Here is a 26395-nt window from a genome sequence, read left to right on the forward strand (position 1 = left end):
AAAAAAAAAAAAAAAAAGGTAGGCAACAATGTGATGAGAATCTAAGAAATCTGGGCTCTGTGACTACCTTTTCCTTCAAATTATCAAGTCCCAGTTCAAGACTATAAATAGGACGCCAGGGTCCCATCCCATTCCAGCAGATGCCTGTAATCAGTAAGAAATCTCAGTAAGCTAAAACGACCATCACAAAATATTCACTTGTGAAAGCAACTCAGATGACATAATTGTTTTCTTGGTGAATAAGTAAATTTCAAAGTAGACTGATCAAGAATTGAATACATCCATGTTTAAAAGAATCACACCTATGTTATTAATATGTATGTTTAAGGAACCTCAGGGTACTTAGTATTTTAAGTAAATTTACATGTTTAAGATAATGTGGCCTAGGTTACCTTCGTAATTTTGATTTAAAATGTGAAATTGAGTAACTGCTCTAGATTAGTAATTATAAGCTCAAATCTTACTACATTTATACAAGGATTTGAAACATACAAGAACATTTAAGGTTTTTACAGAGGTATGCATTTAATTTATAAGAATTACTTAAGTATTCTGAAAAGATTTAAATCAATTGCAGTACATAAACAAAAAAATAGATTAAATGTATAACTGCAGTTTAAAACATCTAAGATATTTAAAAGTTTAAGTAAGAACTAGGATTCTGAATTTCATAAATTGAACACTTATTTGATTTTATCCAAAGTAAACTGTTTGTGGCACACAAAAATCCCCTCAAAGCACAAACTAAACTTCTATTTAACAACTAGAAGGATCCATGGAAAGTTCAGAAGAGAAGAAGGGGAAGAGAAATGTGGATCAGCTCTTAACAAATGTTGGTTCTTTGGGGAACAAAAAAAGCCATGGTCTTAGAAAAGCATGGGAAAATTGAGTTCTCAAGCCCCTTTCTTCCCCCGAGGGAGCACAGCCTTCCCTTCCTTGGAACAAACCTCTCACTTGCTCCTATCAACCTGCTGGCCTTGGTCAGGGGCTGTTTCTGGCTCCTAACAAGCACAAACAAGGAACAGAAAGAAGGACAAAGAGGAAAGGGAGGATGGGGAAAGGGTGGGGACAGAGCACAAAGCATTTTCCTGAGAAGGCAGCCCCAGATCCTGACAAGGATGCTTTATGTGTAGGAGACACAATAGCCAAGAGGAAGTGAAAGATTACCAGGCACCGAGGAAGAAAGAAGACAGGGTGGGGGTGGAGTGGGGGAGCAAGAAGGAAGCAGGGGAGAGATATGTTTAGCCTGCACTGTCCAACACTGCAGTCGTTAGCCACATGTGACTAGTCTGAATTGAGATGCTGGAAATGTAAAATACACACCAGATTTCAATATAGTATGAAAAAAAATGTACAATATCCCATTAATACATTTTCTATTGATTATTACATGTCAAAATGATAATGGGTTACATAAACTATGCAATTAAAATTAATTCCACCTGTTTCCGTTTCTCTAAATATGGCTACTAGAAAATTGAAAAGGACACGCGCAGCTCACATTTGTGGTTTGCATTTCTACTGGGCAGGGCTACTTTGAAGAGTCCCCCCACATGGCCATCAGATAGTACATCAGCCTGGGACAGAGAAGCCGGGATGGGCGAGTTGTGTACATGGAAACAGATGAGGAGGGAAACAGGCCAGGTGGGAGTAAAGGGAGGCAGTGTTCAGCAGTTAGCTCCAGTTTTAGGGTTGAGTGTGATCAGGGAGAAGTACTTGGACAGACAATAGGCAGACCCACAACATAACCAGAAAGGCATTGCCCCCGTTCCTTGATCAGTCAGTCTATACCCACATCATATCTTAGAACTTCAGGCTTGAAAAGAGTGCTTAGAAAGGCACTCAACCCTACTTCCCCACACCCTTTTTTACAGCTGAGGAAACTGAAGCCCAGAGAGGAAAAATAAATAGCAGAGAAAGGGTCACAGAGCTTCCCTCAAAAAACTTATATTTTACATGTGCAAATACCTAAAAATCTGATCTTCCACATAGCTGCCAAGCTAGACCTTGGTATACATAATACTCAATGAGTGAAACGTGTGAACATAAGGAAAGAACACAGCCGTCAGGTGGTTCTTACTCGGGATATTTTGACCCCTAGGGGACATTTGTTACTGTGGAGACATTTTTGGTTGTGACATCTGGGAGGAAGGGGCAGGTGCTACTGGCATCTAGCAGGTAGAGGCCAGGAATGCTGCTAAACATCCTACAATGCACAGGATACCCACACACACAACAGAAACTATGCAGCCTAAAATGTCAACAGTGCCAAGGTTGAGAAACCCTGCTGTAGATGAAATCACAGCAATGCTGTTTGTTCCATAAGTGGCCCTATTTCAAGAGAAAGGGGCACTGTCTGAGCTCACTCTTTTGAAATCCCAGCTTTCCTGCCCACCCCCACAGTGTCAGACCCAACTTTGCCTCCATTTCATAGTCCAGGAAGTGAAGTAATCATTCTAAAATACCCTGATGCTCCAACCAAACTAATTTTGAAAACTTCTATGAGAATGCAAAGTGCTCCTGAAATCTTTATCTTCTAAAATGCTTCTAGGCCGGACTTGGTGACTCATGCCTATAATCCTAGCACTTTGGGAGGGCAAGGCAGGAGGACTAATCGAGGCCAGGAGTTCCAGACCAGCCTAAGCAAGAGCAAGCCCCTGTCTCTACAAAAAATTAAAAAACAAAATCAGCCAGGCATGGCGGCACATGCCTGTAGTCCCAGCTATTTGGGAGGCTGAGGCAGGAGAATCACTTGAGCCCAGGAGTTTGAGGTTGCTGTGAGCTATGATGAGGCCACTGTAGCCTAGCCTGAGCAACAGACCAAGACTGTCTCAAAAAAAAAAAAAATTTGAAAACATGAATAAAATAAAACACTTCTGAGCAAAATGGGCTCTGAACTCTAAAGAACTGAGTCTAGATATGTGGTAAGAGCTTGTGAAAAACAAAGCTCTTGGGGGTGGGGCTTGACTCAGAAAATCAAGGTTTGTGGCTGGCAGTGGCCTTAGAGTCTACCTATTTCAACTCAGAGAACAAACTGAGGCCCAGAAAAAAGTCGAGGTTACACAGAAAGTTCCTTGATATTAATTTCTAATGTCAATTAACTGAACATAGAGCTACCTTTTTCAGGTAATTAACAGGATCCAGCTCTGAGAATTGACAACTTTTCTGACCTACCCATATCTCCCAAAAGAGCCCATTATCCTGAAATTATCTATTTCTATCTTGTGGCTTTCACAAGCGCTAGCTGTAGTATATAAGTATCAATCTGGCTGTAATCCTAGCTCTCTGGGAGGCTGAAGCAGGCGGATTGTTTGAGCTCAGGAGTTCGAAACCAGCCTGAGCAACAGCGAGACCCCGTCTCTACTAAAAATAGAAATTAATCGAACAACTAAAAATATAGAAAAAATTAGCTGGGCATGGTGGCGCATGCCTGTAGTCCCAGCTGCTTGGGAGGCTGAGGCAGGAGGATTGCTTGAGCCCAGGAGTTTGAGGTTGCTGTGAGCTAGGCTGACGCCACGGCACTCTAGCCAGGGCAACACAGTGAGACTCTGTCTCAAAAAAAAAAAAAAAAAAGTATCAATCTGGGCCTGGTGCGGTAGCTCACGCCTGTAATCCTAGCACTCTGGGAGACTGAAGCGGGAGGATCACTCGAGCCCAGGAGTTTGAGGTTGCTGTGAGCTAGGCTGACGCCACAGCACTCTAACCCTGGCAACACAGCAAGACTTTGTCTCAAAAAGAAAAAAAAATGTCAATGTAATCCTTTTTAAAAACATTTCATCTGCGTATCTCTCAATGTCTTTCTATCAGCTGAGCTCTTTCCTCCAGATGTCTCAGCCTTTGAGGCTGGGGAACTTTTGCTGACCAAGTGTTTGACTTTCTCAGTATGCATTCTACTTCTGTGGAAAGAGAGAGAGCTGGTTAGGCCTAATTCTTCATCCAATTTCCGGAGGAAAACCCAGACTCTGCCCTGGGCAACAAACTGAATCCTGAACTTGAGGGCACAGGGCAGATGTGAGGAGCAGAGTGGCAAGAGTGAGAACAAGGCCTGTGGTCATTCCATAGACTCAAGAGGGCAATTCCTCCTCGAAGGTCAGGGTACCGAGAGTGGAAGGCAGAGAGCACAGAGATCCAGCGCCAGGGGCAAGGCCTCCAGAGGAGGCCAGAGAGTGGGGAGATCCGTACCAGGAGATGGGGACGCTCCTGGGGCGAGACCTAACGGATCAGGTGGGGCTGTCAGGCAGAGAGGCCCCTGGAGGAGAAGGGGACAGGCGAGGTCAGACAGGCTGGAGCAGACTCCTTTGCAGGACAGGCTGTCAAGGACGCTCCTTGGGGGAGGAAAAGAGTTGTCAGGAGGCTCCTGGAGGCGGCGGGGCTCCAGGGCGCTACCTCACCTGGGGCCCGGCCGCGGAGCTCTCTGCCGCCACCTCTGCCCGCGCAGCCCGGGCACAGCTCGCCAGGACCACGAACTCGGATGGGTCGCCGGGCGCAGCCCCCAGCAGGGCCGCCTTCACAGACGTGGTGCCCAGGTCAATGCCGAGAGTGACGGGCCGCGCAGCCATGACCTCGGTGACCCGCGCAGCACTGCCGCCCGAGGCGCTCCCGCCCGCACACTTCACCCGAGAGGGAGGCGCCGGGGTGGGGCCCTGCCTGCCAATCTTTCAGCCACACCCAACATGGCGGTTTCCAGTCTTCCCATTGGTGGAAGAAGGCAGACCCCCTACGCGCCCCTCGCGGCGGGGCCCGGCTATAGGCGGAGAGGTGGCAGAAGGCGGGACCTAGAGGGCCCCGCCCCGCAGGGCTGCAGTTCGGGCACAGAGGAGCGCTGGCCAAGCCTAGCTCACCAAAAGAGCTGGGGGTTCGCCGATGGGCGCCAGAGACTCCCAGAGCCTCGGTTTCCCTAGAAGTGGCTTAATCCTCCCTCACACCAGAGCCTCCATCCCTGCCAAGGCCCCATCCGCCTCCGCCCCGCCCAGCTCTGTCCGGCTAAGTCTCCCACTACAACTCCCAGAGCGCACCGCGCGGAGATGAGCGCCCACGAGTCAGGTGGCTGAGGTCAGGTGACAGCGGGCCCGCCCTCCACAAAGTCTAGCCGGCTGGGGGAACCGGCACCGTCCCGAGCGGCAGCTGGCGCGAGGCTCCTACGTCCCGTGTGGTCGGTCCTCAGATGAGGTGAGAGGCGGAGCCCTCGAGGTCCAGAGACTGGCACAACGCGTCAGTGGAGCGGCCAGCCACGGATCCAGCCCCCTTCACCCGCGCCTCGGTGCCACCCTTTGCCACCCGTCCTGGCCTCGCGACACCGGACAGCCCCCAGGTTTAAGGGCCCGGGTGGTGGTGAGCGGCAGCAGGGACGCGGTGCTGCCGGGGTGGTGTGGGTGTCTACCCCAGTGCAGTTCCGAGACCCTGCCCTGCCCCCTGCTTAGTTGCCGCCTGAATCTGGGTTGGGGAGTTTTCAGATTGCTTTGGAGAAGCCAGATGCTGAGGGGACCGTTGGCAGGAGTTCCTGCTGAAGTGCTGAGTGCTGGGCTCCGGGGGACTGGGCAGAACGAGGCCCTACTCGGCCCTCTGGGGTTTTCAAATTCGTGGCAGGGAGAATACCTGGACCCTGCCTTTTTTAATAACGTTGAGGAAAATAACATGCTTTGTACGAGCTTGCTAAGTGCACTAGGCAACAGAAGTAATTACTTCTGTTTTGTTTCTCAACTTTTTTATTCTTAATACCCCCTCCCATGAAACCTTAATACACCAGTAAATTCTGTATTTGTTTATATGCTATAGGCCTTTGCAGGGCCACAAACCTTTGTAATATCTAAGAGATTTTTTTCTCACCACCCCCCAAGAGCCATTTTTAGTACCAGTTAAGAATGTATGTTTCATCTCATTTAAATCCTGTGAGGTAGTTATCACCATCCCTGTTTTTCCATTAGGAAATTGAAGCTTGAGGAGGTTAAGTAGCACCACAAGGTCACATAACTAATAAACGGGGGAGCCGGAATTCAAACCTATCCAGTCTGTCCCCAGGCACATATTCTTTGGCATTGTCTGTGTTACGCTTTTAGAAGTAGGAGACCCAGGGAATTCCAGGCCCCAGAACAGAGGACAGGATTAACTCTGGAAGGGAGGAGCTGCCACAGGAGATCCCTGACCCCAAGTTACTCCTGGGAGGGGATTAAGGGGATGGGAGAAACTTCTTGAAATGCTTGACATCTGAAGGAGGCCTGGATGATAGAACTTACACAGGAAGAAGGGCATGTCAGACAGGGCCCATTGTTGGAAATGTTTCATTTCTATCTTGCAGCTTTCACAAGGCACTAGTTGTGTATAATTATCGATCTGATTTTTTTTAGCATTTTAATTGATTAACTCTCAATGTCTGTCTCTCCGTCTCTCATGTCATCTTCCAGGTGTCTCAGCCTTTGAGGCTGGGGAACTTTTGCTGACCAAGTGTTTGACTTTCTCATTCCGCATTCCATTTATGTGAAATGAGAGAGGAGCCAGTTCGGCCTGATTCTCCATTTCATTTCTGGAGAGAAACCCAGACTCTGCCCTGGGCAACAAACTGAATCCTGAACTTGAGGACACAGGGCAGATGTGAGGAACAGAGAGCAGCAAGAGTGAGAGGGAGGCCTGTGGTCATTCCATAGACACAAGAGGGCAATTCCTGGAAGGTCAGGGTACAGAGATGGAAGGGGAGAGAGCACATGGATTCAGCACCAAGGGCAAGGACCCCAGAGGAAGCCAGAGAGTGGGGAGACCTAAGGGATCAGGCAAAGAGGCCCCTGGAGGAGATGGGGGCATGTGGAGATCAGACAGTTGAAGCAGTCAAGGAGACTTCTTTTGTTTATTTGTTTTACTAATAGCATTACATGACACTAAGGGTAACTTCCTGAGGAAGGTAGAATGGAGGTGTCAGGAGGCTCCTGAAGGCCTTGGGGAAACTGAAACTAGAGTGGGAGCAGGGATGTTTCCACACAGAACTCATCCAGCTCTCCCCACTTTTTGCAGGAACCCCCCAGAGGCTGTCAGGGGTGGGAGCGCCTGAGCACTGTACACTGAGGCAGCATGTAGAGTTCAAGTTACAGAAATCCATGCTGACCTGCCCCCTCTTAACCTAAGGTTTACCTGCTGTGTGTTGGTGTTATGGGAATGCAGCACCCTGTCTCCTGCTCTAAACCAATGAATTGCTCCAGGACTCTGGGGCTTGTCCTCCCTGAGTCCTCATTGTGAATGATCCCAGCCAGTCCTGGAAAGGTGACACTTGTCAAATGAAAAAGTCTTAATTATGGGTCAGCTGGTATCATTAGCCCTTGGATTCTTATCCCAGGACAGAAAGTGAAATGAATTTCCTTGAGGTTTGTAGGTTCACAAATTCAAATATCTGACCATGGCTTTAATAACTTTTCGGGAAAAAAGAACCTCAAGCCAGTAAAACTACATCCTTTCTTTCTGTTAATTAAGTTAACAGAAAGCAGTTGAGAAGGGGAAAAGTTGGGTCTTTGTTCACTTCCTCGGGATGGGACTTTACACAACCCACTTGGCTGCTCTGAGCCTGTTTCCCCATATATCAAAGATAAGTCCTCTGGGGTCTCCTCTGAGGTTGTGATGCAAAGCCTGTGAGGTCAACAGTATAAGTGAAAGTCTTTTATGAGCTGCCCCACCCCATGGTTCCAGATGGCTTATTGTCCACCTGGAGCTGAGCTGATGCAACCTTAATGTGAACTTGCTGTTTTTCTTCCTAGTTCTGAGAAATCGGGGAACATGTTAAAGAACTGGCTGATTATTTTTATCCTTTTTCCCCTGAAGCTCGTAGAGAAATGTGGTAAGTTTAAAAATAGGTCATCAACTTTGTAAAGAGGGAAATGGTGGCTATAGGAGTGAGTAGCCTGCCCTATTTGTCGTCAAGGGTTTGATGCTGTCCAGACTATGTGGGTCTGCCTGTCCCTCAGCCAAGCGGCCACTGGGGTGGTGAAGCAGACCCAGGTCTGGGGTCCAGGAGTTTTACAAAGAGCCAGATGGCTCCACAATTAATTGGCCTTCTCCCCTGGTGTCCCTGTTACCTTTTCTGTATCACCAAAGTCAACAGTTGGTTCTTAAAGTCAGACTATGCAACTGGTTCTCAAAGTATAATAAAACTGTGGAGCCCCAACAACCTAGGATAATACCTTAAAGAATGCCTTATGCCCCTGCCCCATGGACCTCACAGAGAGTTGTGGGTCCTGGGAGACCCTGGGGAGGCAGATGAGGTAGCCACCCTGTTGTACCTGGTTACCTGGTTCTGCCAAGCACAGATACCTGAGGAGTCTGCCCGGCATCCCCATGTAAAATAAGAAAACCTTCCCCTTAGAGAGGAGCTAAGGAACAGGATGCGACAGCCCCAGCAGGTCTAGGGGCCACACATAACACAGGCTGGTATCAGAGTTTGCATATCCTTGTAGGAGGACTGATTGTCATTCTAGTAATTCTCCCACTGCCCAGAACATTTCTGGAATTCCTTCCACGAAGAGCTGTGTTTAACACTCCAAGGGGGCCAGCCCTGTTGTTTTGATCCTCAGCGTGGCCGTTGTCAAAGATCAAATACATTTTGACATCCCTGACCAAAGACTGCAAGATTGCAAGTGATAAACAATACAAATTCTGCAGAAGTTTCCAAAGAGCCTTGTACTATTGTGGTTATCTGGCCTCTTGAATCTCTGAGCAAATAGTGGCCATCTGATCACTTACAGGTTTGTTAAAGCATGTTACTTTGTAGTCACACCTTGTGGATAAGCAATTTCCAAGAAAGGAAAGGTCCTTTAGACCATGGAACCCAGGATTTCTCAACACGGGTGCCAGAGCCCCACCCAGCCCTATTGGATCATATTCTCTGGGACTGAGGCTGGAGTGTGTGTACACACACGTGTGTGCTCATTTGCACACTTGATATCTCCATTAGTAATGCTAATGTACTTCCCTAGGGAAAAAAAGAAAACCAAAAAATCCAGCTACCACCATTCCAATTATACAGAGGGAAACTGAGGCCCAGAGAGGGTAGAAGGCTTTCCCAAAGTCACACAGCTAGAAAGTAACAAAGCTGGGACCCGCATAGGACCCCTCTCCATTATATTAATACATTTTATCTTCAAAATGACCCTGTGAGATAGGTTTTGTTAATCTCCCCATTTTATAGATAAGGAAATGTAGGTTCAGAGAGGCTAAGTACCTTACCAGTGGCCACATAGCTAGGATATGTCAGAGCCAGAATGGAACTGTGTGACTTCAGTGCCCAATATCTCAGCTGCGGAGCACTGCTACCTTCTGTAGTGCTATGCGAAGGGAAAATAAACATTTTCTGATCCAGTTCTTTGAGAGTTCACAACCTCCCCTTTTAAAATGCAAAGACTGGCCTGGCACAGTGGCTCTCACCTGTAACCCTAGCACTTTGAGAGGCTGAGGTGGGAGAATCTCTTGAGGCCAGGAGTTCGAGACCAGCCTGAGCAAGAGTGAGACCCCCTCTCTACATAAAATAGAAGAATTAGCCAGACGAGGTGGCGCCCGCGTGTAGTCCCAGCTACTCAGTTGGCTGTGGCAGGAGGATTGCTTGAGCCCAGGAGTTTGAGGTTGCAGTGAGCTATGATGACGCCACTGTACTCTAGCCCAGGCAACAGAGAGAGACCCTGTTTCAAAAAAAAAAATGCAAGGACTGTGAAAGAGCTAAGGCCATCCAGGAATGCAGACCTATGGGTGGCTGCCTGGCATCACTTTCAAGTATCCCTGTCCTGAGCAGTGGCTGGTTCTGGGACTTGCTTATCTTGTGTGGTCCTCAGCTCTAGGTCAAATTGAGCGGGCAGGGACAGGAAGTCCTGCACTACCCCAGCTGTGCAAGCCCAGAACAAAGCCTCGGAATGGTCTCAGAGCCATGAGCACAACAAAGAAGCAATAGATTTGCCAAAGCTGCCTCTGGGCCCTGAGACTTCATGTAAGAGGGACCTAGCAGCTTGGCCTTTGCAAAGGCCAGTGTGGGGACATCCTACCCTGAGGGGCCCAGCCAGGCAGTGAGGGACTGGAGACTGGGCTGTGGGAATCTCAGCCTGGGGACTTGGAGATTCAAGACAGAGCTTCCATCTTCTTTCACATGTGCAGGACTAGTATAGAGAAAGCAGCTCAGATAGGGTCTGAGAGGCTCTGGGTAACAGAGGCAGGCCCAGGAGGGCAAGTTTTAGGCTAGCCGAGTCCCTGGAAGGAGGTGAGGTTACTATCTCTGGAGGCGTTCAGGCAGAGGAAGAGAAACTACTTAGCAGGAATATTGAGACAGGGAATCAGAGGTTGAATTAGATAACTTTAAGTTTCTTTCCAACCCAAGCATCTAAAATTTCTGATCTCAAATCTTTCATCTACCTTTGAGGAGTCTGAGTGGAGGGAGAGCTAGGCCTCCCTGGCAGCCTCTACCCCTACAAGATGCCTTCATCAGAGCTGTGCACCTGCTTCCCCGGCTTGGTCTAGGTTTAACCATGACCTCTCGGCTGTGCATAACCTGAAGGCAGTGAGGCAGGGGAGGGGAGATGGGCAGGTGTGGCTAGGAGGACACCTGGGAGTGGGGGCAGAGATGTGGGCTGCCCAAAGAATACAGGAAGCGGTCAGAGAAAGGCTAACTCAGTCTCGTTCTGTGACCAAGGTGCTCTGGGGTATTTGGCCCCCAAGATAAGGTTTTCCAAGATCCAGACCTGCTTCCTCCCTCATCCAGGTGGCCTATTTGGTTTTTTTGTTGTTGTTGTTGTTTTTCTTGTTTTGTTTAGTCACAGGCACCTATTTGTGACTTTGCCCTGAGTTAACACCTTAATGACAAGAGGAAGTCCCTGATTGTTCACCCTTCTTCCTCCAGTCACCAGCGTATAGTCAGCCTCAGGAAGGGGGTCAGTGAGTGGGTAGAGCTGGGTTAGGAAGGGAGCCCAGACAGGTTCTCTAGAAACTTGGTATGTGACAGTGCAGAAAAGGGGCTGGACCAGGTCCCCAGAGCATCCCAGCTCCACAGAGGAGACCCCTGTGCTTTCCATCTGAAGAAGTGGCTCACATCTGCCTTTTGCAGTCCCAGGTCCTGACTGGAATTCCTCATGGTAATTTTTGGACCCCATGGTTCTCAAACTATCTCTGGGTAGCTCAGCTGCAGACCCTCAGAGCCTGTCAGTGGAGCGAGGAGGAAGCTACAGCGTTTCCTGCTCCCACCTGTGTTTTCTGCCTCTGTCTCTGGCAGAAGATGGGGAAAGAGCCTAATGAGGCTGAGGTTTCCATTCCCACCATGAACTAGGGCTCCTGGGCCTGAGCTCTCTGGCCTGACACCTCATGTCATTGATTTGCGCCCTTCCAGAGTCCACCGTCAGCCTCACTGTTCCTCCTGCCGTGAAGCTGGAGAACGGCAGCTCAGCCAACGTCAGCATCGCCCTCGGGTAAGTTCCCAGCCTGGCTCTGTCCTCAACCCCACTAACTGGGTCAGGGCTGACCCATGGCTCTCAGTGTGTTCATATTTCTGATGTGACGCTCTTGCCTCTTAACCGTAAGACATAGAAAAAGGGGTGGTACAGGCCCCAGGCTGCAGAGTGGGTTCCTACAGTCTGACCCCCACACTGAACCCTTGTTTCCACGGGGAGGAAGAGGAAGGGGTGTTTCTCCCAGAGACATGGGTCTTTTCCCCAGGTGAAAAGAGTCCTGAGTGACCAGCAGCTGGTGCCAGACTTCACAGTGGTCCTTTCCAAGACTCTGAGTATTTGAAGAGATCCCTGAAGGTCCAGGGGCAAGGGCTGAGCTACTTGTCAGCACTTCTGAGCTCACTTCCAAAAGCAGAAGTGATCACATTGGGTGGACCCTGCTTCTGTCATGCTCATGCCTAGCCTTGTCTGAGAGTCTTACTTGCTGATGTCTGCTGGTTCAGGCATGAGGGTCTCAACCTAGTCCAGACTGTGCCAGAGAGCCTGCCTCTTGCTTCCGTACTCTTGGCTGCTTTGTCCTTTTCTTGCCTCCAGCCATGCGGATTCCCTGAAATGATGATCTGGAGCCCTGTCCTTTACTCCTATCCCCTTGCCTCGCCTCTCCTGGGAGGTCAGATCTCAAACCAAAGCTTTGGTTCTACAGCCCTCCAGCAGGCCTGCCATTCCATTCCCAGCTCCTGTCGTCTCTGCACATCGATGCCTTGTAAATCTTACAAGTCATCCTCTTACCACACCTCTCCCCTCTCCAGAACCCTTGGGTGTCCTCCCACTGCCTTCCAAGTTAAGTCCAGGCCTTTAAGCCCAGAATTGAGGCCCCAACAGGCTGCTGCCAGCCAGCATGTCTACCTTATCCAGTCAGACACATCTCCCAGCTTTCCAGGGACACGCTGCTCCCTCCTCATGCCCTGCCTGGAAGGCCCTCACCTCCTTCAATCAAATTCTGACCCTTAGGCAAGCACTTTGGGAGGTCACTTGAGGCCAGGAGTTTGAGACTAGCCTGGGCAACATAGCAAGACCCTGTCTGTACAAAAAATACAAAAATTAGCTGGGCATTGTGGCACACACCTGTAGTCCCAGCTACTCCAGAGGCTGAGGCAGGAGGATCACCTGAGCCCAGGATTTCGAGGCTGCGGTGAGCTATGATCGCACCACTACATTCCAGCTTGGATGACAGAGACCTTGTCTCTTAAAAAAAAAAAAAATTCTGACCCTCACTCAAAGTCCTGCTCAGACCTGAGCCCCTCTGGAAGCCTTTCCCACCAGAGCAAGGAACCATGGTCCTGTTGGCCACCAGAGTCCTCATTTATCATTCAGAGCCAGTTTGCTACCTTCTGGTGTTCTCACTCCCAAAGGGACATCTAGTGTCCTGCCAGAAATAGAAGATACCTAAGGAGCAGGGGTTCCACTTCCCTACCCCTCTGGGTTGAGCACATAGCACTTCCTAAGCCTAATTCTTTGAGAAAGGAAGGCCCAGTGTGTAATTCTGAGGGTGGGTTGAGATCTCAAGGAGTCCACCTTCTCAGCAGTAATCAGACTCTTGTCGTCCACAGGCACCCATTAAACGCAACCTTGGTGATCACTTTTGAAATCACATTTCGTTCAAAAAATATCACTATCCTTGAGCTCCCTGACGAAGTAAGTAATACATTTAATACATTTTAACTGACAGGTAGGGAAGTGCTAGGTAACAAAACACATTTAATTAAGAGCTTGTGGAAATAGGTCACCTGGGCTGCCCCTGTTCCATCATCCTGAAAATCTATGATGTTGGCGTTGTTGGTCTCTTTGGGGATGAACATTGTATGCCTTTTAGATGGAACTAAGAAGGTGATAGTAAGAAACCTGAGGCAGAAGTGGTTCTGAGAATGTAGAAGTTCTTAAGATGGTTTTCTAACCCCTTGCTACTCAAAGGGGCATTCAGGGACCAGCAGCACTGGCCGTGCTTAAAAACCTTTTAAGAATGCAGAACCCCGGCACCATTCCAGACCTACTGATTCCAAGTCCACAAGGTAGCAAGAGCCCCCGATGATGATTTGGGTCCACATTCAAGTTTGTGAAGCACTGTTCTGAGAAGCCATTGGTTGGGGGTCATTTCCAAAAACCTGTGTCAGAGGTCGTCTGATCTCATAGTGAGTGTTCACAGCTTTATGCGTTTATCTGTTTGTGTGTACCCTGCTTCCACCTTAACCAGGATTTGAACCAGGTGCCATTCAACTGGATAAAAGACATCCACAGGGGAGTAAATAAGGGTTTAAAAAACAAACAAGATGAACGAAAGTCAGTTAGGATGAAGAATTTCTGGAGACCTATTGTACAGCATGGTGACTATAGTTAATAATCATGTACTGCATACTTGAAAATTGCTAAGAGATTAGATCTTAAATGTTCCCACCACAAGAAAATGCTAAGTATGTGAACTGACGGCTATGTAAATTAGGTTGATTTAATCATCTCACAATGTATGCATATATCAAAGCACGGCATTGCATGCTGTAAATATATACAATTTTTATTTGTCAATTATAACTTAATAAGCTGGGGGTGGGGAGATGAATGCAAGGGTGAGAGAGATGGCCATGAGGTGTGTCGTGAGGCCCTGGGTGCTTGTAGAGATGGGCTGCAAATCAGCTCTGAGCCCCCAGCCAGCAAACAGGAGTGAAACTTGATCAATCTCAACCATTTCTATGATCTGAAAAATATAGCATTGCTGAGAGAGGGATCCAAGTGTCCAGCTAAAGGGACCCCACGTGGGAGGTACGTGTCCCTCCCTGGTGAGCACCGGACATCCTTAGACAGCGCCATTTCCCTGAGCTCCCCCTCCTGCCCAACGCTCAGGGCAGGGCGAGGAAAGCCACCAGTTCTCACTGCAGGTTCTCGCACACAGCCCTCTGACCTGCAGATCAGATTTAGACTCTCGGAAGAACACCAATCACTTAGTTTAGGACCAAACATCTAAGTGAAAGTACCATCTTTTAAAAATCAGTGAAAGTCACAAATGTTAAGCAAAAGAAGCCTGACACAAAAAAACGCCTGAACTGTACGACTCCTCAAATGTAAAGAACAAACACAAAGGGAATCTATGGTGTTAGGACAGTGGTTACCCTCAGGGATAGGGGAGACTGGCAGAGCACACGGGGCTTCTGGGGGTTGAGAATTTTTTTTTTAAATAATCCTAAACTAGAGACAGAATGTTTCATTTCTTGATCTGGGAGCTGGACGTGTTCATTCTGTAGACATTTCATCAAGCTTTGATGTATGTACTTTTCTGCATATATGTTATAGTTCAGGTTTTGTTCTTTTTAATTTAACAGTGGGAGTCAAGCCATTTATGTTAAGATAATCTTTATGGGCACCACCCACCTTTTCAGGCTCTTGCCTCACTGGCCCCTCCCCATCCAGCTCTAACCACTGCTCTCCACTACCTGGGATGCAGGAAATCTCTGGTTAGAACATGGGAGTCAGGTGGTCCAGGAGCATGGCCCGAGAGCCTCGGGTGAGGTACCTCATCCGACACAGCGCAGTTCCCTCATTTGTAGATGTGGGGTTAGTAATGTCTACCTGACAGCATTGTGAGTCAGAGTAAACACACTAGCCAAGTATAAAATGTCTAGAACTGTACCTGGCACATAGAAAGCACTCCATGAAAGGTAGCCATCATTATCATTTCATTCTGCCTTGTATCAGTCAATTTCTGATTGACTGATTTTTCTCCCTGCCTTGTTCCAGAAGGGATTTAGTGGCCACTTACAAATACCCAAACAACATTGCAAGGAAAATCTGTTAATAAGAAGAAAAAATGAGTTGATAGGAAAATAAATGAGCCAAGAGTGGTACATGTCATGAAGATACGGCTTGCAAGATGTGCACCATAAATTGGGCTCCAGGCTGTGCAGCAGCCACTTATACCATTTCATTTGTTCTGCTAAAGCCCCCTGATTTCTGGTATTAAGATCAAAAAGGCAGTGCTTCAGGCATCCTCATTAAGAAGCCACTGCAATCAAATGAGCCAAATCCTCTGGGTACCTGCAATGTGGGTGGAGGGCAGGACCCAGGGTGTTATCCAGGAAGCAAAGAGGTTGGGGGCAGGGGGAGACAGTTTGGTTCAGTAAAGCTATCATCCTGCTCCCTGCCACTCTGGGGGGATTTGAGAGTATCAGGAGGAACGGTTGGGAGATCAAATATTGCAGGCAGGCCTCCAGGTACTTTTTTGTGGAGCAGAGCTTTTGATAAATATTGGGCAAAAATGAGGGTGAAAGTGTTCTCCTTGTTACGTATCTGGTGCATACACCTCTTCTGTTTTGTCACTTGGCAACCAGGCTGGGCATGGGGCAGACATCTGTCTATGGATATTGAAGAGCTAGTAATGATGGAAGGATAAATAATAGTAGTTGTAGTATCATAGTGATCGTAAGCACGTACAGCTTGCCATGTGTCGGGCTCTACACTGTAAGCTTTATAGATGTTCTGTCATTCACAGCAACACGGAAAGGTAGATAATTTTGTTAACCCCTTTTAAAGATAAGCAGACTGAGATCAGAGCTTGAATAACTTGCCCAAGGACACATGGCTAGTGAGAGGAAGAGAACATCCCCCCTTCCCTCAGAGATAAGCCAGGGAGGGCCTGAGGACAAGGCCATAGCTCTGCTCAGAGAGTCTGACACAGATGTATGGGATGGGGGGGTTCGAGTTGGCTGGTGGGCCCCATGTCTCCCTCTGGTTAGTAAGCCCGTGGAAGGCAGGGCCCGTATGGGACGTGTCCCTGTGTTCCCTAGCGTGGAGCCTGGAGCTAGATATTCAATGGTGCCCTCAATAACATTCAGTCTTCCTAACAGGTTTTGGTGCCTCCTGGAGTGACAGATTCCTCTTTTCAAGTGACATCTCGAAATGTTGGACAAGTTACTGTTTATCTGCATGGAAATCATTCCAACCAGACTGGGTAGGCTGGCCTAGCCCGTGTGGGCCTTACGTGATGAGAGGGGAGGCAGTGTGGGGCACATGGGGGTTTTCTCCAGAAGCCCAGCCTCAGCTCATCCCGGTCCCCAAATTCCTTTCCAGCCCAAGGATACGCTTCTTGGTGATCCACAGCAGTGTCGTGAGCATCATAAACCAGGTGATTGGCTGGATCTACTTTGTGGCCTGGTCCATCTCCTTCTACCCTCAGGTGATCAAGAACTGGAGGCGGAAAAGGTAACCACTGAGCTTTGCGTGCAGGTTTGCTTGGGGCCCGTAAGGGGGTTGAGGGGAATTCCAGCAGGCTGCAGGCATTTTGGTATCATGTGTCCCCCTCTCTGTTCTTCTCTCTGCCTGTCCTGTTGTGAAAGCTCTCTCTAAGCACCTGGGTAGGACTTCCAGTGCTGTGCTCTTGGTACCTTGCCCAGCTCAACCCCTCCCTGTGAAAGCAGCAAAATGGGGCTTCTCAGTTAAGTGAAGAATGGGCATGGGGGGGTCCACCCTGAATACTCTCTGCTCGGATCCAGCCCTGGAGGACTTAGGCGTCAAGTCATGTGTCCTTCGGCCTTGGAGATTAAGCAGTCATGCCTTGACTTGTGTGTTCTTGCAGGAAGGACTCAAGTTTCTGCAGTCACCATGGCCACATGGGCCTCTTACAGGGCTGGCGAGCAGAGAGCTATGGAGGGACATGCGTCCTTTCTGCAGGCGGCCTCCAGACTTCCCTCTAGGGGCCGGGACTTGAGCAGAGAAATCTCGGGGCGGGGGGAGGTGAGGGGAGAAAGGAACCAGCTCTTAAGAGGGCAGGGACTGGGTGGCATCGACTGTGTGTCAGGAGGGACCTAAGGACATTGCTCTCCTTGAGGAGGGCCAGGCCCTCCTTCCCCGTGTGCTGGGAGCTCTGTCCCATTTCTGGCAGTGGCCCCAGACCTCACCCCCTGCCCTGCCTTGTCCCTTCTGCCCCTACAGTGTCATTGGTCTGAGCTTTGACTTCGTGGCCCTGAACCTGACGGGCTTTGTGGCCTACAGTGTGTTCAACATCGGCCTGCTGTGGGTGCCCTACATCAAGGTATGGCCCTGCCTGGGTCCACAGCTCTGCCCAAGCTGCTTGGTGGCCTGGCTACTCCTCACCACTCAGCTCCTCCCCACCCCCAAATAGGAGCAGTTTCTCCTCAAATACCCCAATGGAGTGAACCCCGTGGACAGTAATGACGTCTTCTTCAGCCTGCACGCGGTCGTCCTCACTCTGATTGTCATTGTGCAGTGCTGCCTGTATGAGGTGAGAGATCAGGCCTGGTGGCCTGGCCCACCACGGCTGCCCCAGCCAATACCCACTCCCAGCCCCTCCTTCCCCCACCACCTCTACCTCATCCAACAGAAGATGCACAGAGAGACCCCCGGAAAGGAAATGTGTGCGTTCATTCAGCGTCTGCTTCCTGGGGCCTAGATAATGGGCCAGGCCCCATGCTGGGTACAGGGAACGGCCTGTGAGTCCAATCCTTTGGGGACCCCCCAAGTCTGGTGTGAACACACAGAGAGGCGATGACAAACCAGCAGGCCAGGTGCTGAGCGGCAGGGGGAGCACAGGCGGCTCACGGAGCAGAGTGGAGGCCCTGAGCCTAGCTGGGGAGGAGGGCAGCACATCAGGGAAATGCCGCTTAGTTGTGGTCCGAGGATGAGTGGCGTTCCTGCGATGAGAGGAAGAGGGGCAGGCTGGGGCACTCCCCACGGGGGACAGAATCATGGAGGCCGAGGGGCAGATGGGTACAGCAGGGGTTCAGGGTGCCAGTGGGGGGCAGGCTCAGAAGAGGTCAGGAGGGGTCCTGGGGGCCAGGCTGAGGAGCCTGGACACAGCATTGGTGCTGGGAGCATCGGTGTCTCAGCAGGGAAGGGCACTATTAAGGCTGTTATGATGGCTTTGCTTTCACTTCTCCCTCAGGGAGTTCCCCTTATGCACTGTGCAAGGCCAGTGGGGGCTGTTTGGCTGCCTCCTTTATGAACCTTCTAGGTTTTCTTAGTCTTTGCTGTGAAGCTCAGATGAAGGAAGCCCACTTTGGGGCTGTGTCCAGCGAAAGGCAGCGGTGGCGGACAGATTCCTGAGATCATTGGGCTCCATCTGCATCAAGGGACAGGTCATTCTCTGGGCTGGGGCAGGTGACAGGCCTCCAGAGTATTGGAGTTTACATCCCCAGCACCCTTTGCTGCTTCTGAATGAGCTCTGAGAGGCACCCAGTTCTGCAGAGTGGGAGCAGAGCAGATGGGAGCTGGAAAGTCCAAGGTGGACAGGAGACCTTGATAGTAAAAAGGTGTGGTGGGTGCTGTGGCCGTGACATCCCATCCTGTGACCCAGATGGAGCGCGATGATCTTGGGAATCTGTCCCCACCCTGCCTTTCCCTGCACACAGCCCCAGAGCAGGCCTCCAAGCTTCCCCCTTCCATCCGCCCCTCCACGGCCATGCCCCACCGAGACCCTGCAGCAGCCTCTATGCCCGTCCACACTTCCATCCTCTCTTGTCTCATCCTCAGCGAGGCAGCCAGCGTGTGTCGTGGCCTGCTGTTGGCTTCCTGGTGCTCTTGTGGCTCTTTGCGTTCATCACCATGATTGTAGCTGCAGTCGGGGTGACCACGTGGCTGCAGTTTCTCTTCTGCTTCTCCTACATCAAGCTTGCGGTCACACTGGTCAAGTATTTTCCACAGGTACTTCCAGGGCCTTCCTGCATGTTCACAAGCCAGTAGTGTGAGAGGTGAGAGGTGCAGAACCCGGGCCCTGCTCCCATGGGGCAGCTTCTGCAGGGGCGGGGATGAAGATGGAAGGCCACAGTGGGAGCCAGTGAGCCGGATAGGAGTGGGGCCAGCAGAAAGCCAGTCGGTATCGCTGCCCGCTCTTCCTGGAGCCAAGTCACTCAAGCAAGTCAGTAGAGGGTCCTCAGCCCTCCCCTCTGAGCATCAGGGTTGTGCAGGTCATTCCCCATCCCCATATCCCAGTCTTTCCCAGTGACTCGGCCCTGCCCCCGTTACTACCACAACAGATATCCCCGAGGAACAGCAGCAGGAGATTGGGAGAGATCTGGTGGGAGGAGAAGCCCATCACTACCACCAGCCCTGTGCAGAGCTATTCTCCTTAGAGGTCCCTCGGCACCCTCCTGCGAGTCTTCAGACATACCTGTTCAGATCTGGGGTCTTGGAGTCAAACACATCTTCCCCCACAGTTGGAATGGCCCAGGCCAGGGCCAGTAGCCGTACCCGTGGACATAGGGCTTCACTTAACTCACCCCATTCCCAAGGGAGAAGCCCCCTTGTCAGCTTCCCCAGCACTGGGTACCTGTGTTCTGTGGGCTCAGGAAGGCAAGTGTTTTGGCTAGGAAGCAGGGCTAGACCCTCAGTATGGGCAGGAGTTAATTCTGTGGACGAAAGAGGAGAGGGGCATTCCAGGCCAGGGTAGCCTGCACAAAGGCAAGCCAGGGGGTGTGGGAGGCAGTGAGGGGACCAGGCTGGCCCAGCAGTACTGAGAGTGCTGAAGCTGGGGAGAAAGGGCCAGTCCCCAGGGGCTGGGAGGGCTTCTGAGTGGGTGAAGGTCTGAGGGAAGTGGGGCCTCACTCCCTGAGTGTGGTAAGGTTGGGATACCTGGGAGGCAGGAGCCAGGATGGAGATGTCTGGGATCATCTAGGACTGGAGAGGTAGCAGCAAGTGTGGAAGAGAGTGGGAGAGGACAAAGATGGGACCTGAGTGGTGGCTGGTGGGGGAGAAGACCACCGAAGAGGCCAAGACCTATATCCTGGGTGGAAGGAAGGGAAGTTGCAGTAATCAAAACAACCCAGAGGGCAAGATGGTTTTGGAGGAAGGATGTAGAGTACAGGCAGCAGGACGAGGGGTATGTCCCAGTAGACCCAACCACTAGACCCAGGAAGCCCCAGCCAGGCTTGCGGTGGGAGTTAACTCCACTCTCTAGATGGGGAGACTAAGGCTAGGAGAACTCAGTAACTTGCCCAAGGTAGCACAGCTGTGATGATGAGCCGAGATCTCAAACCAGGGTTTTGAACCCCCAGCCTGTTTCTTAAGCATGTGAAGTCCAGGCTGAGTCTGGGGACAGATGTTACTGGAGGTGAGAAGAATCAAAGTTGCTGGGAAACCAGGATGGGGCTTTGTCCACAGGCAGAGATGGAGAAGATGAAAGTGGCCTCTGTGCCCCCCTCCTTTGGAGCTGTGAGATGCAGGGGTGGGACAAGGGGGCTTTGCTTGCTGTACATGCAGATGAGACTCCCAGGACCACCCAAACTGTTCCCTTGGCCGAGGTTTGTCAGAGCTCAAAGGTCACTGTGTTCCTTGGAGCCAAGGCCCAAGCACACGCGTGGGAGGAATTAGAGCCACTCTTGTTTGGAGGAGCAGTCACGAGGCATGTGAGGCAGCCACCCGGCCCCCTCACCACCCTCCGTCTGTCTGTCTGGCCCAGGCCTACATGAACTTTCACTACAAAAGCACCGAGGGCTGGAGCATTGGCAACGTGCTCCTGGACTTCACTGGGGGCAGCTTCAGCCTCCTCCAGATGTTCCTCCAGTCCTACAACAACGGTGAGTCAGCCGGCGGGCTGCCTGCCACCCAGAGGGCTGGAGGCATAGGGTGGGGCCAGGCTTCCCAGGACCTCGCCTCCAGCCTGCAGCCTGGGGCCCAAGTTGATCCCAGCCCTCAAGCAGACACCCACACGGGACCTTTGTGGCTGGAGGATTTGTGGTTTTCTGGGCAGATGGGGACGCGTACTCCTCACAGCCCCACAGGCTCCAGCTGCTTGAGGAGCTGCCAACCTAAAACCAGATTCTTTCCCCTGTGGCTGTTAACAGACCAGTGGACACTGATCTTCGGAGACCCCACCAAGTTTGGACTCGGTATCTTCTCCATCTTCTTCGACATTGTCTTCTTTATCCAGCACTTCTGTTTGTACAGAAAGAAACCAGGGTATGACCAGCTGAACTAGCACCCAGGGACCCAGTGTAAACAGCCCCAGGCTCTGTGCCCTGGTGGGGAAGACCCCCAGCCAGGGAAGGCCTCAGCCAGCAAAGGCCAGAGACACAGTCTGGCTCTGGCGTGCAGGGCTGGCTCGGCGTGTGGACAGAGAAGCGCTGTCTTCCTCAGAGCCAAACACCTTGAACCAACCAGCCTGCCTCCCTCCAGGGCCCTCCTGCACCTCCCTGGCCAGCCGTCCGGCCCTCCTGTGTCTTGATGCCACTGTCTCTCTTTTCTTTAAGGCTTCAGGCAGCACACACAGGTTCTGGCAGCCGTCTCAGGCAGGATTGAGTGCTGAGCTTGCAGCCAAAGGCCTTGCCCCAAACAACCAGTTTCTGGGAGCAGCTTGAAGGGCTGACCCTGCAGTGAGATTGCCAATGGCACTTTGCTGCCAACGCTGTGTTCCCAGAGACCCAGCAGCCAGGTGCTATGGCCAGTGGACTCAAAGGTGTGGTGCTGGTGGCAGAGGGGCTAGGACTTTGGGGTCAGGCCTTGAGGTCCTTTCTCTGAAGGCCGCTTTCCTGACACTCATTCTAGGTAACTCAGCATCCGTGACTACAGTCACAGCTGGCCCACACCAGAGTATTTCTGAGCCCACCAGACTGGTTCTGAAGTGGACTCACACCCAACACCCTCTGGATCTTTATCACAGAGTCAGACTGTCACACTAACTCCTTTCAGATATTTTGAGGGATGTCTTGGAAGTGGCTCACTTTCTTCTGCCCTCTCCTACCTCCACCTTCCCAGTCAGGTGGGGCCCCACCTGAGCACCCCAACTGCTCCTCACCCTGCATCCGGAGTGCAGGACACGCACACACATCCCTTCTCTCCCTCTTCCTACCAGTCTGTGCCTTAGAAGCCCGTTAGACCTGCCACATGGTGAGAGGGGCTCCCCCGGAGGGGAGGGCAGGCCTCCTTCCCTCACTTTTCCCAGCCCCCTACCTGAGACTCACCAATTTTTTGCTGTTCAGGAGCCTCACATAACTTAAGACCACCTCACACAATCCTTATGGGCTCAACCCTGACCTCAAACCTCCTTCTCTCCCACCCTAAGCTGCTGTGCTTCCTATGGCAGGAGGGGAGGGTCCCAGGATGTGCCTTGTATATGCCTCAAGTTTGTCAGTCCACTCTGACTTATTTACTGCAAGATCAATGTGAGCGGCCTGTATCTCTAATTAAAATCTGACTTGTTTCCTTTCTGCACATTCTGAGCATTTGCTAGGTGCAGAAGGCAGGTGTGTTGGCCTTCAGAGTCAAGTCCTTGGGCTTAGGGAGACGGCCTTGCTCACCCGTGTAAGGAAACGGCACAGGGTTGTGAAGTTCACTGACGAGGTGGCTGCGTGCTGACCTTGCACTTAGCAGGGGTGCCCTGTTGAGTAGGGCAAGACGCCTGCCCGCCTAGGGCCAGGTAGGTCTCACAGGTACCACATCTTTGCTGTTACTGGGGTATGCCACTCACAGTGTGGACGTGAGTAGGGCTTGGGTGAGGCTTTTAAGGGCATGCCACCACTGGGACACTGGGAGCATGGGTGGTGGGAGTCTTATTTTCCAGAGTCTTCCTCTATCCAGTGGTAACAAATGTCAAAGCATTTGAGGTCTTGTTGCTGTACAGCAGAGATGGCAGCCTGACCAAGCCCACAGGTCTGTTTTATTTGGGCCACCCAGTGATTTTCACAAAATGTTACTAGGTGTCATACTTTAGAAATGGTAGATTTCAAATTCTTGACTTTTCTTTAAAAATCTGACTTGGCAATGCTAGGCAGGTCCCAGAGTGGCAACACCTTCCCAGAGCTGGTAGGCAGAGGGCCAGGCACTCTCCAGCTCACCCACATCTGGCCAGATCTCAGCCTCTGGGAACATTTGGGGTTGCACCCCTGGCTGTGTACACAGAGCACACTTAATAGTCTTAAGGGCAGGTGTTTTTCCTATGAACCCCTGGGTGTCCACGAGGCCCCTCCCAGGTAGGAGCTGGGACTAGGTTACACGAGGGAAGTTGGGGCAATGCGGGACTTCACAGTGATGCTCAAAAGACCACACACATGCCAGGCTCCCCACTTCAGCTGCAGTGAAGGTGCTCCCAGACACTCCCACAGATGCAGTCCTTGTGAAGGGCAGTGAGGCTTCTAAGGCTCCACCAGCCCCCGACTTTCTAGCTGGGAATAGTTGGGCTTTGTCGCAGAAGACAGGCCAGCCATCCTGAAAACCAAAACTCTCGCCCCAGTCCACCCCAAATATCGCACCCCCTGCCTCAGCAAAGACCCCTTGTGAATTCCAGCACTGTTTATTGGGCACACAACATAGGGGAGGGCGGCATCCTGCTGCCCCATTTCCACAGTAACCAAAGGAAGGCGTGTGCACTTGCCAAGAGTAGTTGTCCCAGATGTGAATTAGTAAGCTAAATGCAAAAGTAGGATTGGCATCTCCAAAGAATAAGATAAAAAAATTTTCTATCAAAGTTGTGATTAAAAAAATACAAAAGTTAAACCCACAGGCATAGAGAAAAATAGCAATCCTGAGAGCTGCCCTGGAGTGTCAGCCTCGAACCTCTCTAAATCCGGTAAGCAGGCAGACCCCGGGGAGGCCGCACCCCTCAGGAGAGTAGTGTTGAATGGGGAGCCTGCCCCACTTCTATCCAGGCAAACCTTCATCATGCCCCTGGCAGTGTGTGTGTCCTGTCCCCCATTAGGCAACATGGGGAAAAGCATGGGGCACAGCCACTGCAGAGGTGACAGGAGCGCGGGGCCAGGGCAAAGTAGGAAAGGCCAGCCCACGTGGCATTTCCCAGTTTTGGCAGCTCCCAGGAAGTGGTGTTTCCCCCTCTCCCAGCCACTGCTGTGGCCAAGCAGCAGGGTCTGGGGACTGAGCCTGTGGCCACTGCAGACTGACTACCACTCAGCTCCAGGCCCTTGTTTCCAGTCCTCAGTGTCCAAGGGAGAGAGCTGCTCCCAGAGCCTCGGGCTGCAAGTGGAAGAGGGGAAGAAAGGCTGGGTCAGGCCTCTGGGGTCAGCGGTCGCCCTTCTGAGCTGGGGCCCAGCACTCGGCAGAAGCCAGGATAAGGAGCAGACAGAGCGTGGAAGTGGTGTCACTGTACAAATAGGCAGGCAGGCACGAGTTACAGACCAAGGCAGGCTGCTAGGACAGCATGGACTGCTGCACGGCCTTCTGCAGCGACTGCCGCGTCACCAGCAGGCGCACCACCTCCTCCGAGCGCTTGGTGAGCCGCTTCCGGGCCTGGTCGTGTGTGACCATGGTCATGTCCCAGCCGTTCACCTGGCCCAAGGAGAGAACACAGCCCACCTTAGTTCCCTGCCCTCAGATCTGGAAGCAGAGGGCTTTGGGGAGCCTGGATCACCCAAGCTGACATCCCAGGGCTGAGGAACACCAAGCACCATAGATGACACACACAGAGGAGGAAGAAAGCCAGCTGCCTCTGGGGGCAATACCAGCGTGGGTGAGTCTCTCCCAGCTAGGAGGCAGGGGCACCACCACCACCAGCAAGTGCTTCAGACCTTCTGGCCCAAACCTTGTTCTCCAGTGAGACACCTGTTACCTGCATGATCTTGTCCCCAATCTGCAGTCCAGCTATTTCAGCAGGGCCTCCTTCAGACACCCGTGTGACGTAAATGCCCTGGAAAAAAGCAGCCCAAGTCAGGCCCTGTGCTCACTGGACTGGTCCCTTATCTACAGAGCAGAACCCAGCATGGCACAGTCACAGCTGTTGCTCTGGCCCTTGCCCTGGCCTCTCCCCAGTGCATATGGCCGGTACAGCCTATACCCAGACAGCCAGGGGAAAGTGTGGCTGCCCCATGGATGCACCAGCCCCTGCTGGTAACCACCTCCTGTTCCTACTGGTCTCTGTCTCAGCAGGCCTTACTAGAGCTGGCAGACTCACTCCTTACCCCCACCCCTACTTATTCCCACCAGATCATTTCTTGGGCCTTGCTAGAGAGCACTGTTTGAGAAAGATGATGCCTCATCTTCCATGCAGGCCCAGGAAGCAGAGACCCACCATCTCGGGCCTCTGTGCCCCATGAAGAGATTCCAGGACCCTAGTACCCCTCACCTTGTCTGTCTTATCTTCCGAGAAGGGATTCTGGGATGGATCCTGGTCAATTCCACCTCCAATGCTGAAGCCCAGGATTAAGTTCTCACCTTGACGCAGCTTGTGAATTTCAACCCTTTGCTGGCAAAGGAAAAAGCAAGTTGGGGTAAGGTGGGTGGGTGGAGAATGAATCTGGTCTGTGTCCCCAGCAGCAGCCTCGGGCTGCTAGGCCAGCTCAGAGCCATGCCAAGGGGATGGGGCCCAGGCCCTCTGCAGAAATCCAGCTTGTCACCAGCCTGGCAGGCTGGGGGGGTTGGAACTCAGAACTTGGCCATACTGACCTACCCACACAGCCCTCTGTCTTCAGCCTCTCCCCCTTTACTCTTTTAGTCTCAAGCACCAGCTTTAGTCAACATGTGCTCTAAGCCCCTCCTGGCCCAAGAGCCAGGGTGCTATGGCTTCCAGGGATGCAAGGCCCATCTCCCAGGGGAGCATCCACACAGCAGCAGGGGTCAGGGCTGCAAAGATGCAGGCACTTTGTTGGGGCAGCTCACATTGCTGAACCAGCCCTGTCAAGGGCAAGACAGGAGATGTTCAGGAAAAGCTGAGATCAAACTTATACAGAAAAGAGAGGGAGGGTTTGCTGGCCAAGGGAACAAGAGCAAAGACTTGGCCGGGTGTGGTGGCTCACACCTGTAATCCTAGCACTCTTGGAGGCCAAGGCAGAGGATCACTGGAGCTCAGGAGTTGGGAGACCAGCCTGAGCAAGAGTGAGACCCCATCTCTACTAAAAATAGAAAAATTAGCCAGACGTCATGGTATATGCCTATAGTTCCAGCTACTCGGGAGGCTGAAGCAGGAGGATTGCTTGAGCCCAGGAGTTTGAGGTTGCAGTGAGCTACAATGGCACCACTATACTCTACCCAGGGTGACAGAGCAAGGCTCTGTCTCA

At 51.4% G+C, this 26395-nt stretch overlaps 3 protein-coding genes across 5 annotated transcripts in view; 1 reads left to right on the forward strand and 2 right to left on the reverse strand.

The window, feature by feature from the left end:
- Positions 1-4612, reverse strand: part of SHPK (sedoheptulokinase) — a 32345-nt gene extending 27733 nt beyond the window's left edge. Inside the window, exon 1 of the mRNA XM_012652582.1 lies at positions 4392-4612. Within this exon, the coding sequence (XP_012508036.1) occupies positions 4392-4559 (168 nt within the window). The 5' untranslated portion in view covers positions 4560-4612. The remainder of the gene's footprint in view (positions 1-4391) is intronic.
- A 497-nt stretch (positions 4613-5109) lies between these two features.
- CTNS (cystinosin, lysosomal cystine transporter) lies at positions 5110-22562 on the forward strand. 2 transcript variants are annotated; one of them, XM_012652614.1, is made up of 11 exons: positions 5110-5311; positions 7737-7816; positions 11339-11417; positions 13007-13091; positions 16289-16392; positions 16512-16643; positions 17373-17472; positions 17563-17682; positions 18930-19100; positions 20854-20971; positions 21239-22562. In XM_012652614.1, the coding sequence occupies exons 2-11, from the start codon at positions 7756-7758 to the stop codon at positions 21370-21372; spliced, it is 1104 nt and encodes a 367-aa protein (XP_012508068.1). In that variant the 5' UTR covers positions 5110-5311; positions 7737-7755; the 3' UTR covers positions 21373-22562. The 2 variants fall into 2 exon arrangements, with proteins under 2 accessions (XP_012508068.1, XP_012508067.1); XM_012652613.1 differs by having other exon boundaries at positions 5110-5169.
- A 1272-nt stretch (positions 22563-23834) lies between these two features.
- Positions 23835-26395, reverse strand: part of TAX1BP3 (Tax1 (human T-cell leukemia virus type I) binding protein 3) — a 5248-nt gene continuing 2687 nt past the window's right edge. Inside the window, exons 2-5 of one of the 2 annotated variants that reach the window (XM_012652616.1) lie at positions 25465-25584; positions 24952-25029; positions 24522-24671; positions 23835-24359 (exon numbers count right to left, since the gene is read on the reverse strand). In XM_012652616.1, coding sequence (XP_012508070.1) covers positions 24534-24671; positions 24952-25029; positions 25465-25584 — 336 coding nt within the window. In that variant the 3' untranslated portion in view covers positions 23835-24359; positions 24522-24533. Of the gene's footprint in view, positions 24672-24951; positions 25030-25464; positions 25585-26395 lie in introns of both variants that reach the window. The other variant, XM_012652615.1, reaches the window with a different exon arrangement.

The sequence above is a fragment of the Propithecus coquereli genome, unplaced genomic scaffold, assembly GCF_000956105.1.
Source record: "Propithecus coquereli isolate 6110/MARCELLA unplaced genomic scaffold, Pcoq_1.0 Scaffold390, whole genome shotgun sequence".
Lineage (NCBI taxonomy): Eukaryota > Metazoa > Chordata > Mammalia > Primates > Indriidae > Propithecus > Propithecus coquereli.

What these genes read in the sequence shown, in the direction of transcription:
- CTNS (XM_012652613.1), top strand. An exon ending in AATCATTCCAACCAGACTGG is followed by an intron (nt 16,393 to 16,511) that starts GTAGGCTGGCCT and finishes ATTCCTTTCCAG; the next exon opens with CCCAAGGATACGCTTCTTGG. An exon ending in CCTCCAGTCCTACAACAACG is followed by an intron (nt 20,972 to 21,238) that starts GTGAGTCAGCCG and finishes GGCTGTTAACAG; the next exon opens with ACCAGTGGACACTGATCTTC.